This window comes from Salvelinus fontinalis, chromosome 22, assembly GCF_029448725.1.
Source record: "Salvelinus fontinalis isolate EN_2023a chromosome 22, ASM2944872v1, whole genome shotgun sequence".
Lineage (NCBI taxonomy): Eukaryota > Metazoa > Chordata > Actinopteri > Salmoniformes > Salmonidae > Salvelinus > Salvelinus fontinalis.
The window spans coordinates 5,764,997-5,783,971 of record NC_074686.1 but is presented as its reverse complement, the minus strand read 5'-3'; the positions used below and the strand labels follow the sequence as shown (position 1 = coordinate 5,783,971).

The following is an 18,975-nucleotide window of genomic DNA, read 5'->3' as shown; positions in this document are numbered from 1 at the left end:
TCAGGTAGCTGGTCTCAGACGATCCCGCAGATGAAGAAGCCAGATGTGGAGGACCTGGGCTAGCGTGGTTACACGTGGTCTGTGATTGTGAGGCCAGTTGGACGTACTGCCAAATTCTCTAAAATGACGTTTGAGGCGGCTTATGGTGGAGAAATTAACAAATTCTCTGCCAACAGCTCTGGTGGACATTCTGGCTGTCACCATGCCAATTGCACGCTCCCTCAAAACTTGAGACATCTATGACATTGTGTTGTGTGACAAAACGGTACATTTTAGAGTGGCCTTTTATTGTCCCCAGTACAAGGTGCACCTGTGTAATGATCATGCTGTTTAATCAACTTCTTGATATGCCACACCCGTCAGGTGGATGAATTATCTTGGCAAATGAGAAATTCTCACTAACACGGATGTAAACAAATTGTGCGCAAAATTTGAGAGAAATAAGCTTTTTGTGCATATCGAACATTTCTGGGATCTTTTATTTCAGCTCATGAAACATGGGACCAACACTTTACATGTTGCGTTTATATTTTTGTTCAGTATAGATAAAAGGGACAGTGGAGACATGAGGAAGCAGACGAGGTGAGGGAAGGGAAGACTTGTGATGATGCCTTCAAATCAAATCAAATAAGGATTATCATCCAATCTCATGGGAGTTTGATAAACCCAATAACTGAATAGTTTTCCCTATAATCTCTTCGGATGATATTGGGAGAAGAGCAGAGAGAGTTCATAGGTTTCAGAACTCAGTGGGGACACAATATGCTTAAAGGAGATACATTTGCCCATCTGGAGTAACTCTCTTACGGCAGAGTCGGAGTAGCAAAATAAGATATCTGCACAGTTTTCTTTGTGCTAACGTTACGGACCATCAATATTTGTCTGAGCCTGGTGCCATACAGTCAAAGAGTGTGAATGAATAGGACAGTGTGTCGGACAATGGGTTTGGATTGCAAGGAGTGAGATGTTGTCCATACTGGAAGGGTATCTTGAAGGGTGAGCAGGTAGTGGAGGGTTAACTTGGAGAGAGTGGGTGGGAGGGTGAGAGAGCTTGTAAAGAGAAAGTGTAAGGTGTTTTGGAGAGGTAACTTGGAGAGAGAGGGTGTTGGGTGTAGTGGAGGGGCAGCTTGGAGAGTGAGGGTGTGAGGATGGTTAACTTGGAGAGTGAGTGTAAAGGGTGTAATGGTGGAGGGGTAGTTTAGAGAGGAAGGGTGCAATAGAGAAGGTTAGCTTGGAGAACTCGGGTGTAGTGTGAGGTATAGGGGGCTTTAGACTGCATTTGCTCGGTAATGCCTCCCTCTCTATCTCAGGGCCAACGAGCCGGGCTCTTTCATCTCTGCCTCAGCTGTCAGGGGATTAGAGCATATGGGTCCAGCCCAGATCTCATATGCAACCGTGGAGAGAAAATGAGGCAGGCAGATATCTGGGAAGATGAAAGGCGGTGTAATTCCACTTTAAAGTCTCCACCGATTGGAGATGTTATTTTTGCTCTTTTTACACGAGGGGAGCAAGAACAAGGTTTGGTGTTTGGGGAGAGTGGCAAAGTGTCACTTGTTTTGTTGGCGCAGCTGAATCCAGTTGTCGGCCTGATTTACTCTTCACACCAATAGGGCTGTAAGCGGTCATGAAATTTCGTCAGCTGGTGATTGTCAAGCAAATAACTGCCGGTCTCACGGTAATTGACCGTTAATTAACATAAACACATTTAGCATCTCCTGGCTTCCACGCATAGCCTACAAGCCACTGATGCAGACCTTTGGAACATCTACATTTTATATAGTCTAATCAATCCATTTAATATAGCCTACACCATCACAATAAATCCAATATTTATTTTAGGACAGGTCTAAAGAAACATGATATGAAGAAAATGTGGTGTATTTTAGAAGAACAGAATAGCATACTAGAGTTATCTTTATGTTAGCCCTGATCATAGTCCTGATCTGGCTATGCCATATGGCTGTGGGCTACACTAGTTCATTTAGCAGAAAATATTTGCTAATTTGCACAATCTGCACACACTTCATCAGTCTCTGATTCACAATTTGACAAGCACTTGATAATGACTCGAATTTCCCAGCGGCATTTGTGTGGCCGTAATGCCCCCGAATAAAATCCATGCCTTTTGCGATCAGTGGCCGTTGTGCTCTTGGGCTGAATATAATCATTATAATTCCCCACTCTCATGGCTCTCTCAGATATCTTCATTCTTATTAGCCAATGCCCGTCACGTGATCGGGTCCTTCTCACAGCATCTCAGGTCCTTCTCACAGGCTACAAATAAAGAGACACATCGGGGACACATCTGCGCGCATCCTTATTGAATTCAGAAGCACATATTGGAAGAACTGTACAAATTTACTTTTTGTCAGTCAACAAGATGAGTAGGCCTAACAAAACAGCAAAAGCACTAGCCTATGTCGACTTATTCTACTGGTCAACTTGTCCTTCTGTGTGAGAAATAAATATTCCAAACATAGTCTTTGACAATTGTGGGATGCAATAGATTCCAAATTAATGCAACCACTAGCATCAAAAAAACATTTTAAAGCAAGTTAACAGATATTAGCTTTCAATGTTGATAAACTATTAGGCTATTTCTTCACAGCAATGTGCTCACGGCAGTAGGCTATAAGCGCGAATGTTCCAAAATGCAATTAGTGGGAAAACACCATTATCAAAAGTGACTGCAAATGCAATTATGCATGTCATGCTTCGATTATAAAAGTGCATTTTTGTGGTGAAAATGATCTTCCCCAAACTTGAAGCTCACGCGCTGCTTATGTATGCCAGTTAGGCTCTACACCCCTTGTAAAGCGGATTAATGTGCTTCATTTTAAGAAGTTATTTGGCCACTTTAGTAGTGATACAAACCTTATCAAAACATGTTGGCCTATGGGCTACATGGGTGTGCGACTATGATTTTTTTTAAGTCAACAACAAAAGGCATGCTCTCTTTCATGCCTTACTGGATTCACAAGTAATGATATATAATTCACAAGTGATGATATATAATTCACAAGTGATGATATATAATTCACAAGTAATAGGCTAATATTGTCACCCATCAGACTATTCTTATTTAAATCTTGTCTTTAAATATTCTAAATAATATACAGTGCATTCGGAAAGTATTCAGACCCCTTGACTTTTTCCACATTTTGTTACGTTACAGCCTTATTCTAAAATGGATTAAAACATTTTTTCCCTCATCAATCTATACACTATACCCCATAATGACAAAAAACAGGTTTAGAAATTGTCAGAACCTTTACTCAGTACTTTGTTGAAGCACCTTTGGCAGCAATTACAGCCTTGAGTCTTGTGTATGGCGCTACAAGCTTGGCACACCTGTATTTGGAGAGTTTCTCCCATTCTTCTCAGCAGATCCTCTCAAGCTCTGTCAGGTTGGATTGGGAGCGTCGCTGCATAGCTATTTTCAGGTCTCTCCAAAGATGTTTGATCGGGTTCAAGTCCGGACTCTGGCTGGTTCACTAATGGACATTCAAAGACTTGTCCTGAAGCCACTCCTGCGTTGTCTTGGCTGTGTGCTTAGGGTCGTTGTCCTGTTGGAAAGTGAACCGTCACCCCAGTCTGAGGCCCTGAGCGCTCTGGAGCAGTTTTTCATCATCAAGGATCTCTTGATACTTGGCTACGTTCATCTTTCCCTCGAGCCTGACTAGTCTCCCTGTCCCTGAAAAAAAAAAAGTACACAGCATGATGCTGCCACCACCATGCTTCATTGTTGGGATGGTGCCAGGTTTCCTCCAGACATGATGCATGGCATTCAGGCCAAAGAGTTCAATCTTGGTTTCATCAGACCAGAGAATCTTGTTTCTCAGTCCCTTAGGTGCTTGTTGGCAAACTCCAAGCAGGCTGTCATGTGCCTTTTACTGAGGAGTGCCTCATTGGTGGAGTGCTGCAGAGATGGTTGTCCTTCTGGAAGGTTCTCCCATCTCCACAGAGAAACTCTGGAGCTCTGCCATCGGGTTCTTGTTCACCTCCCTGACCAAGACCCTTCTTTTGGTACCCTTCCCCAGATCTGTGCCTCGACACAATCCTGTCTCGTAGCGCTACAGACAATTCCTTTGACCTCATGGCTTGGTTTTTGCTTTGACCTCATGGCTTGGTTTTTGCTATGACATGCACTGTCAACTGTGGGACCTTATATAGACAGGTGTGTGCCTATCCAAATCATGTCCAATCAATTGAATTTACCACAGGTGGACTCAAATCAAGTTGTAGAAACATCAAGGATGATCAATGGAAACAGGATGCACCTGAGCACAATTTTGAGTTTCATAGCAAAGGGTCTGAATACTTATGTAAATAAGATATTTCTGTTTAAAAAAAATATATACATTTGCTAACATTTTTTAAAACCTGTTTTTGCTTTGTCATTATGGGGTACTGTGTGTAGATTGATGAGGGAAAACAATTTAAATGTAATCAATTTTAGAATGAGGCTGTAACATAACAAAATGTGGAAAGAGGCAAGGGGTCTGAATACTTTCTGTATGCACTGTATGTGTGAAATTTGTTTCAATTTAGAATGGACCGCTATCATGCACACGTCTCAAAACGTGCAGGGGGAAAAAATATTGTAATCTATGCATTTAAAAAACGAATGGAGGACACTTTTCCTCTGGTTCATTTTCATGCCAGCCAGGTAGGCTATACTCCTGTTGTAAAGACAAGCAAAGTGCTTACTGTTTGGAAGGTTGATAAATAAATATAGTAGGTCTAGCCTCGAGAAAGCTGATGGAATCAACTTTTTAGTAGAGGCCATCAAAACTCTGTTTTCTCACGCAATTGCATAGCCTATAGAAACGTTGCGCAACATGGCTCTTATTAAGTGTTTAATTAGTGTGTTTGGGGGCTCCCGAGTGGCGCAGTGGTCTAAGGCACTGCATCTCAGCATCTCTACAGACCCTGGTTCGACCCTGGGCTGTATCACAACCAACCGTGAGAGTCCCATAGGGTCGTGCACAATTGGCCCAGCGTCGTCCGGGTTAGGGTTTGGCCGGAGTAGGCCGTCATTGTAAATAAAAATGTGTTCTTAACTGACTTGCCTAGTTAAATAAAAGGTTACAAACAAAAAAAAAAGCTTGGAAAAGACTAGATAACTTGACTAAACGGGTCACGTGGAATTTGACACCGGTGGTCATGACTCGTGACCTAATCCTTCCTCTTTCAAGCCAGTAAGACTTTCAGCCTGCCTTGCTGTAGTTAACGAACCCATTTTGAGAATTAAATAAAAACATTTTGAGAATTTAAAAAAACTCGAGTCTAAATGGTTACATGTTCCTTAAACGGTTTAACAAAAAAGAAAATAAATCACTCGAAATACGTTCTCATTCCAAAAACAGCCCCCTGATCTTCCAACAACACGAGTTGCGCTGCATTTCCCCTCTGACCTCCTGCTCACCAATTAAAAAGCTCCTGGCCAACACACTGGTCTAATGGGCTACATATGAGCCTGATAATAACATGGAGGTTTGTGCGCCTCCTGTGAACAGCCTGCTAATGCTGGAGTGTGTAAGCAGGGAGAAAGAGAGTCGGAGGGAGGGAGGGAGGGAGGGAGGGAGGGAGGGAGGGAGGGAGGGAGGGAGGGAGGGAGGGAGGGAGGGAAAGGGGAGTTGAGAGAAAAAGGCAGAGGGGGAGAAAGAGAGGGAGTAGTTGAGGGAGGAAGAGAGAGAGAGCGCTCCATAAAGCCATCTGTATCCCTCTCTCCGAGTGAGTCTCATTATCACCTGGGTCTCTGTTTGTTTATCATCAGGCCTCCACAGACCCCGGCCTGCTCTTCAGATAACACTGCTAACCGGCCAATGTCACTGCAATTCATTATCCACGACTGCGCCGCCATTGGAGAGGCACCCCCCCACACTTCCCCGATTTGAAATTACAAACTGCCTTTGCTTTTAATTTCTCACTTTTTCATTTGAATAAAGAGGACAGACGCGGTAATTAACAGGATATTAAAAAAGCAAGGGAGTGTGTGCGAGGGAGGGATTGAGGGGAGGGGGAGGCGAGAGAGGAGAGACGGAGAGAGAAAGAGAGGAGCTGTGGAGAATTAATAACAGGCCAGATCTCTCCAAGGCCTCCTTAATGGGCTATGACAGGAATTTATTCTCACTTAGGCTGGTATTAAATCAAACGCTGGCCGAGTGTTGATGGCAGGGCTGCAACAGAGAAGCACTCGGGATGGTCCCAGGTCCCCTCCCGTATCACGGGGACTGACTGTGACACTCCCGAAGGAGCTGGTCATCAGTTAAGACCCAAGAGGGTAAGAAGAGAAGGATGGAGGAAAGGAAGGAGGGTGAAGTAGGGAAGAGAAAAAGTGACGGGGAGATGACAATGCAGAAGCTTCATATCCCAGATGGAATGATTATCAAATACACTTGAGAGCCCAGTGAATCATCATCATCCGTTCTGCAGAAAACACAGTCAGTCAGGTGTCCTTCTTGGACGTAAAAGGCGACACAGACGGGACGAAAATGCTTGTCCGCAAAACATCTTCGGAATTACAATTCGATAAAAGGGAATCAGGTGATCGGTTTGTCATATTCATTGTTTCCTCCCATTAATTGGTGTGTGACCACTAATGCGAGGCATTCATTAAGGCTCTAATTTGGGGTCACTTGGGCGCTTCAGAGTTTGTGTTTCTCGTTAGAGCAGAGGAGAAAGTGAGGAAAGGGGAATTGATATGCACAATCGGTCTGCAGCAAAAAGGTCTGCAGCTCAGAGCAATCTCAGACCATTAGGTGGCAATAAATTATGGCTGATGCATCTTAAACATTTATGCAAACACCATACTCGCTCATACAGAGGTTACATGCTCAAATGAACTCACACACATATTTCACTCATACTTACACCAAAGCACACACTATCGGCCGCATGCACACCATCTCTCTCTCCCTTCTTCTCTCCTCCCTCCCTCGACAGATTGCATCACCATCAGTCAACGCACCTCCGACAAACAGCAATTACCCAAATCGACAGATTACGAGAACAGGCTATCACTCACACACAGGGTGGCCCATAAAGCAGCAAGACATTACTATGGAGGAGTCATTTATCTTGGAGCTCCTCCGGTGTACCGCCTCTAACCTAGCATACTCTACTCTTTACCTATCTTTCCTGCTGGGTTGGAGCAAAAGACAAACAACAGGGCTAGCCTGGTCCTACATCTGTTTGGCCATGCGAATTGTCAAGACAGCATAAACAGATCTGCGACCAGGCTATAGTTGTTTGCCTTCACATCTGTTTGTTCTATGGGAATATTACTGTATACCGGTGTCAATTACCCTTTTGTTTTACTTTCCCTTCTGGGGACATATCTATCAATTCAGTTCTACATCAAAATCTATTTTCTTCTTATAATCTTCTCAATCTTATATTGTGTTTGTCATTGATTTACAGTGCAGTATATGTCATTTTATTTGTCTTCCAGAGGAATTCCATCAGTCTTTGCTCTCTTTTGGAAGCCAGTATCGTTCCAACTGTCCACATATCTATCTATCTGTCTGTTGTAGACTTCCATCTATCGGTCTTCTCTCTTTCCTTCAAGTGTCTCTCTCTTCTTTCTCTCTCTCTCTTCTACTGGAGAATCCTCTCTGGCTCGATATGGAGAGCTTCCCTCTGACTTCTTCCCTTTGTCTACATATCGGTTCATCCAGTCATCTGTCTTCTCGCTCTTTTTTTCTCTCTCTCTCAGTGTTCCCTCTTTTCCCTCCATCTCTCCTCCTCTGGAATGACTGGAATCCTGTGTCTCAATATGTCTTCACACTAAAATCTCCTCTATCCATCCGGTCCAGTAATCCATCCATTTTTTCTCTTTCTCTGTAGCCTCCCTTCTCCCTCTTTTCTCTCTCGGCCTGTAGAATCTGGTATTTGGTTCAATATGTGGCATGTCTTCACACTAAAATCTTCCCATTTATCCCATCCGGTTACATGTTAATCCCCCCCCCCCCCCCCATCTTTTCCCCTTCTGGAATCTGGGCTATCTGGCTCTATCTATCTGGCTCGGTTCGCTGCAGCAGATGCAGCCGGGCCTCCTAAACATCTGCTTTCCGCATTCTGCCACATCACCCCCCTCCTGATGAGGTAACCCCTTTAACTCCCCAAAACGTCTTCTCCTCGTCGTAGCTTTAAGATGCAGCTGGGTATTTGGGCTCCAAGTGGAGCAGCGTGGAGTGGAGGGGATGGATGCTGCAGACATGCAATCGAACAACACGGGTCAGATAGAATGCTGCTATTGATGCTTATGGAAGGTTTGCACGCAGCGGATACACCATTTGTTTGGCATCCGCCTGGAGCTGAGTCAAGCTCAGTGTTCACCCCATGTTTTACTGTAGTGGTTTACCTTTAAGAGCAGTGAGGGAGATAGAGCTCTTAAAGGTAACCAATACTCATCTGTGACTTCTGTGAACTCCATTATGATTCAGCACACTTAGACAGGCAAGCATGCACAGAGGAACACACACACACACACACACACACACACACACACACACACACACACACACACACACACACACACACACACACACACACACACACACAATGTCCAGGGGCTAATAAAAGCTGCAACACTGCCAAATAATGCATGTTGTGTTTTTACCAAAAACGTTTTTCAACAGTCATAGACAGGCTATTAATACTTTAAGTAAGATACAGTACACAAGAGTACTGGGAGTACTGTGTACAATATGTAGCGTATGTCTTCACAATATATTTAGTCATACATCTTTTCTTCTCTTTGTAGCATCTGTTCTCTCTCTCTTTTGGCCTCTCTCCTCCTGGACTCACCATTGGGGTTACTTTTTATATAGAGGGCTGTGCTCTCTAAAGCCCAGCGTACTGTACATGTATATCTGAAAGGCCCCAGTGGGGCCCCAGCTCACCTTGTTAACCTCCAGGATTTCTCTCCTCTCCTCTGTTGCCGGGCGGGCCTGGCTGGCCAAGCGTTCATCGTTTTTGGAGCTGTCGTCCTCCACGTAGGGGATGAGTTGCTGTGTGGGGGAGAGGTGGTAAAATGATAAGTAGTTTGGTGCTTCGGTTTTCAATAGGAAAATACATATGACTCCCTTGTAAAAGAGATGACCATTTCAATGGGAGTCGCCTGGTTAAATAAAGATACATAGAAAAAAAAGAAGAAAAAAACATTAATTGGCTTATGTCTCTCATCAAACAAAGAAATAAAAACGTGACAAATATAGACTCACTAGCCCCTTCTCTAAAGTCTCCATACTCTATGTATAGGTGTATGAAATGCTGTAAAGAAACAGTCGTTATCATACCGATACATAGTAGTTAATCATAACAGAGCTGTAGCTCAACACTTGGAAGCGAACACATTAACGCCAGCGTTTCCCAACCTCGGTCCTCGGGACCCCAAGGGGTGCACGTTTTTGTTTTTTTGCCCTAACACCACACAGCTGATTCAAATGATCAAAGCTTGATGATTCGTTGATTATTTGAATCAGCTGTGTCGTGCTTGGGCAAAAAAAAACTAAAAGTGCACCCCTGGTGGTCTAGAGGACAGAGTTTGGGAAACCCTGCATTAGGCAATGTTAAAACCTAAGAATATATGGTCCACCAAGTCCTCCATTACAATAAGTCTATCTATACTGCTTGTGTGAGCACAAACTCTCCCTACTTATCTTGTATAAAAGAGATTTCTATGTCATTCCCTCCCGTTATACTGAATTAGAACTGCCTTCATGAGCAGAAAATAGGGATTTTGTATAGATCACAAAAACACTTCTAATCTAATCTACAAACAGTTCCATACCACCACCACCAATTCAGAATCAGGACTTCTCCACAGTCCATACCCAAGTGCTTATTTCCTTTTTAAGCGCTCTCTGTGCTTGACGTTGTCTGGCTGACACTACACCGACTGCTCTGCTTTAAATCACACTGACATCTGCTGGTCTGCAGGATAATAAGCAGCGCTGTATGGAACACATCGCTCTCTACTGCACTGCATCCAGACCAACGGGCTTATCTTAAATGGTACCATTATACTAGCATTACCACTGTCGTCTCTACCGGGTTCCTATTAGCATACATGGCTGCGTGAGGTGAGATCGCTTAAAAGGTTAGGTAGGAACGAGGTAATGATTTGAGAAAAGAAACAACATTAACGGCCACAGCATCCTTCTCATAACTCGCAAATAAATAAATTCATAACGATTAGGTACAAGAGCCAACCAAAAGCCTTAGCAGGCGTGAAAACACAGTGAAGTCCAACACAACTCTGAGGCTGAGTGCTATTCAACATTCTAAATAACCTAGTAGTTGATCACATTTCATTGCAGTCAATGACCTGAGGTTTAGCAACTGGCAGAGGCCAGTGTGGACAAGGATTAAAGCAGGCTGTGACCAAAGCATTACTGCATGGCTGAATAGGGCCAGGCCAGAAGACAGACAGAGAGAGAATCACATGAGAAAAACAAGAGACAGCTCTGGCAGTTTTCTCTCGTCAGTCAGAGAGACCGATGCCAAACCCTAAGCTGTCTGACTTGTATTGGAGAGAAGACAGAAGACGTGCTGGATATTATATAAGGCCAACTGTGATTGTTAGGGGCGGAAAAACTTTTTCTACTTCTATAATTCCAGCTATGAGCCAAACGCATGTTGAATTTAAAGGTAAGAGCTGTTATTGGCAGTCGGAAGGGGGGAAAATGTGCGGGGTAGAAAGAGAGGGCGAGAGAGAAAGAGTGTGTGTTTGTGTGTGTGTCTCCGTGACTGTGGGTGTGAGTCATAACCCCAGTCTCTGGGAAAAAACAGAAAATTGCTTATGTGGGAAGCCTTCCCCAGTTGTCCATTACCAGGCCTGCTGGTAAATAGGAACGCGATGAGGTCACGCTGGCTTAGTCATTGATTCCACTTCCTGTTTGGGGAAAGCCCGGTCAGCGGCCAGCCAATAGCATGATTGTCAGGACTGCGGCCGGCAGGCTTGTCAGCCACTTGAGTTTCAGGGGATGATAAATGGCGGCGTTCAACAGGCCAAAATCAACTCCCTCCAGACAACATGTTGCAGTGAAGTATTGGTTGATCAGCACAGTAAGTAGTTTGCACAACCTCTGGGGGATAGGTAAACATTTTAAATGAAGTGGTACAACTGTGGAGTGTAATGGACAGTGAGGTTTACATATGACCAGAATTACAAATAAAAGTGTAGCTTTTCCCCCCTGAGAGAGAAATACAGCAAGCCAGTATGCCATATGGGCAATTCTACAGTAACTGAATTATACTGAGACTTTCAATGCCAAACAAAAAACATTCATTTCAAAGTTTAAAAAACTATAGCTCTCTATGCACAACGAATACACAGTACATTTACTGAAAAAACTGTGAAGATGCAAAGTTTGGTAACAGAATTACAGTAAAATCTCCCTCAGTTTCATTCTCTTAAAAAAAGTTGTATCTGCACAGTTCTTCCTGTAAATGTGTGTTTGTAAAATGTTGAGTAGGAATTGTTAAAAATAGTCATTGTGCATAGAGGTGCACGGTTTGTTAAACTTTGAAATCTATGGTTTTTGTTTGGTATACATTTTAGTGAAAAATCTGAGTCTCAGCGTAATTCCGTCACCATGGCCCATACATAAAACAAATATAATGTACTATATACAGTACTAGTCAAAAGTTTGGACACACCTACTCATTCAAGGGTTTTTCTTTTTTTTTACTATTTTATACATTGTAGAATAATAGCGAAGACATCAAAACTATGAAATATCACATATGGAATCATGTAGTAACCAATAAAGTGTTAAACAAATCAAAATATATATAACATTTGAGATTCTTCAAAGTAGCCACCCTTTGCCTTGATGACAGCTTTACACACTCTTGGTAATCTCTCAGCCAGCTTGATGAGGTAGTCACCTGGAATGCATTTCAATTAACAGGGTGCCTTGTTAAAAGTTAATTTGTGGAATTGCTTTCCTTTTCAAATCAAATGAAATTGTATTTGTCACATGCGCCGAATACAACAGGTGTAGATGTTACAGTGAATGCTTACTTACAATACAAGCCCTTAACCAACAATGCAGTTAAGAAAAAATAAGTGTTCATTTTTTTTTTTAAATAACAAATAATTAGAGAGCAGCAGTAAAATAACACTAACGAGGCTAGTACCAGGGGTACCGGTACAGAGTCAATGTGCGTGGGCACAGGTTAGGTAGGGGTAAAGTGACTATGCATAGATAATAAACAGAGTAGCAGCAGTGTAAAAGAGATTGGGGGGACAATGCAAATAGTCTGGGTAGCCATTTGATTAGCTGTTCAGGAGTCTTATGGCTTGGGGGTAGAAGCTGTTAAGAAGCCTTTTGGACCTAGACTTGGCGCTCCGGTACAGCTTGCCGTGCAGTAGCAGAGAGAACAGTCTATGACTAGGATGGCTGGAGTCTTTGACAATTTTTTGGGCCTTCCTCTGACACCACCTGGTATAGAGGTCCTGGATGGCAGGAAGCTTGGCCACAGTGATGTACTGGGCCGTACACACTCTGTAGTGCCTTGCGGTCGAAGGCCGAGCAGTTGCCATACCAGGCAGTGATTCAACCAGTTAGGATGCTCTCGATGGTGCAGCTGTGGAACTTTTTGAGGATCTGAGGACACATACCAAACCTTTTTAGTCTCCTGAGAGGGATTAGGCTGTGTCATGCCCTCTTCACAACTATCTTGGTGTGTTTGGACCATGATAGTTTGTTGGTGATGGAACTTTAAGCTCTCAACCTGCTCCACTACAGCCCCGTCGATGAGAATGGGGGCGTGTTCGGTCCTCCTTTTCCTGTAGTTCACAATCATCTCCTTTGTCTTGATCACGTTGAGAGAGAGGTTATTATCCTGGCACCACACGGCCAGGTCTCTGACCTCCTCCCTATAAGCTGTCTCATCATTGTCGGTGATCAGGCTGTTCCGCATGTCTGGTTCCCACGTGAAGCATGGAAGAGGAGATGGGATGGTGTGGGGGTGCTTTGCTGGTTACATTGCCAGTGATTTATTTAGAATTCAAGGCACACTTAACCAGCATGGCTACCACAGCATTCTGCAGCGATACGCCATCCCATCTGGTTTGCGCTTAGTGGGACTATCATTTGTTTTTCAACAACACAATGACCCAACACACCTCCAGGCTGTGTAAGGGCTATTTGACCAAGAAGGAGAGTGATGGAGCATCACTGCATCAGATGACCTGGCCTCCACAATCACCTGACCTCAACCCAATTGAGATGGTTTGGGATGAGTTGGACCGCAGAGTGAACGAAAAGCAGCCAACAAGTGCTCAGCATATGTGGGAACTCCTTCAAGACTGTTGGAAAAGCATTCCTCATGAAGCTGATTGAGAGAATTCCAAAGGGTGGCTACTTTGAAGAATCTAAATCTAAAATATATTTAGACTTGTTTAAGACTTTTTTGGTTACTACACGATTCCATGTGTTATTTCAGTTTTGATGTCTTCACTATTAGTCTACAATGTAGGAAATAATAAAGAATAAAGAAAAACCCTCAAATAGGTGTGTCCAAACTTTTGACTGGTACTGTATGTTTGAAAGCCTAATTAAACGTGTGCATGCAGTGACAGTTCTAAAACACTGGTTTACAATCAATTGTCTCCAAATCAAAAGGAGAAAAGACTGCAACAATGAAACCACCAATAAACGAGTGGAATCGCCCAGCATGAGGTCTAAAACAGTAGCCAACCGAGTAGCTCAGTAAAATAAAGTGGTGGGTATTTAGAGGTGGGTGTCCATAACAGCCACTAAGGAGGCCCTCAGGACAAACACAAAGCGGCCATTGAATTGAATGTGGAGCTGAGCCGAGGATTGCGTCTCAAATGGAAACATATTCCCTGTAGAGTGCACTACTTGCCTGCACAAAAGTAGACCACTATATAGGAAATAGGGTGTCCCGAGGTAGACCTGATAGAGTGGGAGAGATAAGAATCCCGCAGGCACCAGGGGTTCCTCTGAACATTCTTCACAGCCACGGTGGATCCCCTCACTACATTCAGACATTTTGTATGAGGAAACTGTAATCCAATCTCTCTGGCAAGAACCGAAATGTCCATAAATCTGCATTAGTGGTTTGTGTAGGTTTGTACACTGAGCCAAAATGGCGTCAACTGTGGCAAAGTACACTATGTCCGGTTCAAACGGGTTATATATTGATTGTGATACACAGAGTGGTCCTGGCACAGTGGCCACTCACCTCTGGGGGTACGGTGTCCAGACCGGTGCAGTTTTCGTTGCATTTGTCGTAGACGAGGCGCAGCTTGCGGAAGAGTACAGAGAGCATACGCAGGTGCTCCTGCAGTTTGCCCAGCCTGTCCTGGTGGGTGCTGGGGTGGTACGTCACTCCATTTGGCAGCTGGGGGAGATGACATAGAAGAGTATGTAACACACTTCTTTCCTAGTAATGTAATAACATTGTACTAATAGCTATGGGTCATTTCAGGGCCTCCTGTTAACTCGACTTGTACCTCCTTGACCAGTTACTCCTTGACTACTAATAACCAGCGTGTAATTTCTCAAATGTTTATGGTGGTAACTGAAGTGTAGAAGGGTTGTAACATAACGACTGAATGTAGACAATGTAGACAAAAAAAACGGTTTTACATGTATTTATTTAAATGTGCTGTTACATGGCATTCCATTGAGAGGAGAAGTTTACATATAACTACATGATATGTGTATGACTTAGAACAGCTCCGGACTGTTTCACCTGAGCTTTACACTAACTAGCTTTAGGCACTTTTAACTGATAGTAAACATCCTGTACAGCCTGAAACTATTTCCTGCATAAGGGTAGGTAGTGTGTATACCTGTATACATGCCTACCACTCTGTAAACAGAGTGATCTTTCTTTCCCCACACAGAGTCTGTGATCTGTGAAACAAGTCACAACAGTGCTGTTTGTACATTCTGCGGCGAGGCAGCACGGCTTGCTTTACGGTCTTCTTTTGTCTTTCGCTGTTGTTGTTTTAATGAGCTGCAGAAGGATCTTCTCTGAGACACAGACAGACCGAGAAAGACAATATCTGACTGTGTCCCAAATGGCACCCTATTCCCTATATAGTGCACTACTTTTGACCAGAGTCCGAGTATGGGTCCTGGTCAAAAGTCTTGAACTACATAGGGAATAGGGTACCATTTGGCACACAATCAACTTCTCCTGAACCCATCTTAAGGGCACAGTCTGATCTTTCCAACGTGTCAACAGAAGGTCCAGAAGAGGTATAAACAGATGGTGACTATCTAATGATCAAATAAAGGCCTTTTCACAACCAATTATATCATCCTCCTTGTTTAAAAACAAGCGTGAGACAGGATTGCACCATGGGACATGCCTTCCTTGGGCAAGAATAAAAGCAGTCTTAGATGGCCCAGCTTTCTGCTCTCAGGCCCATATCCATCCATTCTCACCACAAAACAGAGGGACAATGGATGTGATATTGTGTTACTGTTATTCGATATAACTGTGAGGAAATGGATGACAATGAATCAATGTTGTGCTGTAACGCTGTCGGTCTGGGGTCAAATAAGGCTGAATCGTGTGAGAAGAGGAGCACATGCAAACAATGCTTTGCGTGTATTAAAGGTGGTTGACAGACGAGCACCATCCATAATAAAAGGCAAGACTTCGAACTTTGTTCGGCCTTCATACCAGGCCCAACACAAAAAAAGTCACAAGAAACACTTACCTGCATGTTCCTCAACAGCTGGAAGATCTCCATGGTGCGTAAGACGATATCCTGCACCGTCTCCTGGCCGATGCGACAGAGCGACGCCGTGTTGACATCGCGGGCAGCCTGAGCCTGCTGCCCGGCGAACGCCACTATGGGAGGGGTGGTCATGGAGACAGCAGAGGACCTATAGGTGCAGCGAGGGGTCAGCCTATTCTACACTGGCACACCTTGGCATGCCTGGTTGTATGATATTGGAAGGATGGAAAAGGGAAGGGTTGGGGATAGAGGAAGATGGAGAAAGAGAAAGGGAGAGAAAGCAGGGGAGACAGGGAAAGAGAAACAGACTGGTTCATTTCTTGATGTTACATTCACAATAATATGTGTTGATGGTTTAATGAATGAATTAATAGTTTATTTTCCCATAGGGAAATGTGAATGCCTGTATTGGCCAGCAGCATACCACCCTGCATCCCTCTGCTGGCTTTCCTCTGAGGTTAAGTAGGTTTGGTCCTGGATGGGAGACCAGACGCTGCTGGAAGTGGTGTTGGAAAATCAGTAGGAGGCACTCTTTCCTTTGGTCTAAAAAAATATCCCAATGCCCCAGGGCAGTGATTGGGGACATTGCCCTGTGTAGGGTGCTGTTGTCTTTCGAATGGGAAGTTAAAAAGGTGTCCTGACTCTCTGTGGTCACTAAAGAGCCCATGGCAATTATCGTAAGAGTAGGGGTGTTAAGCCCGGTGTCCTGGCTAAATTCCCAATCTGGTCCTAATGCCATCATGGCCACCTAATCATCCCCGGCTTCCAATTGGCTCATTCATTCCCCCTCCTCTCCCTGTAACTATTGCCCAGGTCAATGCTGTAAATGAGACTGTGTTCTTAGTCAACTTACCAGGTAAAATAAGAGTTAAATAAATTGTTGCCAGACAAATGTCCTCATGGAACATTAATTTATTTTTACAAAATTAAAGTGGCTATATATATTTATTTTTATTTAACCTTTATTTAACTAGGCAAGTCAGTTAAGAACAAATTCTAATTTTACAATGAAGGCCTACCCCGGCCAAACCCTCCACTAACCCGGACGACGCTGGCCCAATTGTGCTCCGCCCTATTAGACTCCCGATCACAGCTGGTTGTGCTACAGCCCAGATACGCCTCTAGCACTGAGATGCAGTGCCTTAGACCGCTGCGCCACTCGGGAGCCTGTGTGTGCATACACACACACACACACAATATGGGCTCTGAGGAGGATCTCATCTTCTTTCTCAGATAGCTGCGAAACCTCTTCCAGGCTGAGACCTTTGGTTTTGTGTCTGCGAAAGCCTTGCAGCTTTCAGGCTTTGAGACAGTATCTTCAACGCTAACAAGGTTATCGCTCTGGGGGAGGCCACAGTTGCTGTCTGCTCCTTGTCTTTGTTACTCCCCATGGTGCTGGAGGTAGTCTGCGATACAGGAACTACTCCATGCAGGGCGACCGCCTCTTCGCACATGGGGAAAATAGCAAAGGGCCAGTAGTTTCCACTACCAGAGTAGGGATCAACCTCCTCTACCTCGTCCTTACCCCATGCAGACTTGGCTAGGGGTGGAAGAGGCCCATCACATTCCTAATTTTCTACTAGTGACCATAAGTTCATGGCCTAATAGTCTACAAGCTAAGGCTCTAGTGAACTGTAAATCTTGAGTATTAGATTAATAATAACTATCAAGGTGCAACTGAAGTTGAATGAACTTAAATCTCTATTTTTGATGTAAATGGCATGTCATAGAAGGGTCCCGACACCATTTTAGTGATTTCACTTGCTTTTGAGAAACTTACCCCAAACAATAAATCACTTCCTCATCCTCATTGTGTAGTATGGGGGCCCTGAAAAAAATTAACAGCGACTCCAAAAAGGCAAGGCTCTCAGTATAGTGATGCAGGTCTTTAGATGTTGTACACATGCAATGTTGTCATTCCAAACTTTATCCCCAACGTTATATTCCCTTTGTGCGACTCAAGACGTTTCCCCTATCACTATACTGACAGCTTTGCCGTTTCTAAAAGGATATTTTTTTTTGTGGGGGGTGGGGGGCATACTACACACAAGGAGGATGAGGAAGTGATTTGCTGTTAGGGGTAAAGTTTCGCGAAGACAAATGAAATCACAAGAAAAGGTGTCTGGACCCTTCTATAACATGCCAATTACATCAAAAATATCAATTTTATTGTAATTTTTTTTATAAAAGGTCACCTTTAAACCTTGTTTCAGAACTTATTATACCCTGTCAATAGCGTGACGTCATATTTTTTTTTCATCATAAACCAAAATGAATTATGATACAATGCATGAGTACCAAAACCGCATAGGCCAAATTTAATTACGCAATAATGCACGGGTAACAAACCAGCATAACACGAACTGTACAGTACTGGAAGGCACCGAACACTTACATCAGTATAACCTGCCAGTACAGTAATAGCCACATGTGAGCTTTATGCATTATATCTGCAACGTTGCACCCCAACTGATTATGCCACATTTAACGTAATAACGGGTTATTTAGCTAGATGGCTAGCCAACGTTGCTTGCTACTACAGTAAGTTAGCTAGCTAACATTGTTAATGCTAAAATGTAAATATTTCGCCTCTATGGCCGATTTATTGCCTACCTCCTTACTCTTCTACATTTGCACACACTGTACATCGATTTTTTTCTATTGTGTTATTGACTGTACGTGTGTTTATGTGTAACTATGTGTTGTTTGATTTTGTCGCACTGCTTTGCTTTATCTTGGCCAGGTCGCAGATGTAAATGAGAAATGGTTCTGACCTACCTGATTAAATAAAGGTGAAATAAAAATACAAAAAAAAAAAAAATTAGCTAGCTAACGTTAGCTGTGTTAGCAAACGAGACGATAGTATTCTTTCAAACTGTTTTAGTATGCATTTGTCCTCTTGCTATACAAAACAAAAAGTTAACCTTGGCGCTATTCATATTGTCCAAATGACTAAACACGCAAGACCTAAACTTACCTGTGTTGCTAGCTAGTATTAATTTATCTTATTTGTTGACATGTGTGTCAAGTCCTTTTTCTTCAGGAGCGCTTAACCGTCAAACATCGCGAGACCATACACCGATTATTATCTCAACCGTAAAGCATGAAGTATGAGCGTTTCAATAAAGCTAGACTCCTTAGTTGCTCGCTAGCTACATGACTTAAACATTGATTCTTGAAGAATATAACTTATAAATGCCTCATGGGCTTAGTTTAACTGTCGTACCCCATCATAA

At 43.4% G+C, this 18,975-nt stretch overlaps 1 protein-coding gene across 2 annotated transcripts in view; it reads right to left on the bottom strand.

Annotated features, from left to right (window-relative positions):
* The window catches only part of med30 (mediator complex subunit 30), a 32,892-nt gene extending 14,082 nt beyond the window's left edge, over positions 1 to 18,810 (bottom strand). The window contains exons 1-5 of one of the 2 annotated variants that reach the window (XM_055876039.1): positions 18,717 to 18,806; positions 16,164 to 16,235; positions 15,719 to 15,940; positions 14,227 to 14,385; positions 8,910 to 9,017 (exon numbers count right to left, since the gene is read on the bottom strand). In XM_055876039.1, coding sequence (XP_055732014.1) covers positions 8,910 to 9,017; positions 14,227 to 14,385; positions 15,719 to 15,871 — 420 coding nt within the window. In that variant the 5' untranslated portion in view covers positions 15,872 to 15,940; positions 16,164 to 16,235; positions 18,717 to 18,806. Of the gene's footprint in view, positions 1 to 8,909; positions 9,018 to 14,226; positions 14,386 to 15,718; positions 15,941 to 16,163; positions 16,236 to 18,716 lie in introns of both variants that reach the window. The other variant, XM_055876037.1, reaches the window with a different exon arrangement.
* Positions 18,811 to 18,975: the final 165 nt, after the last annotated feature.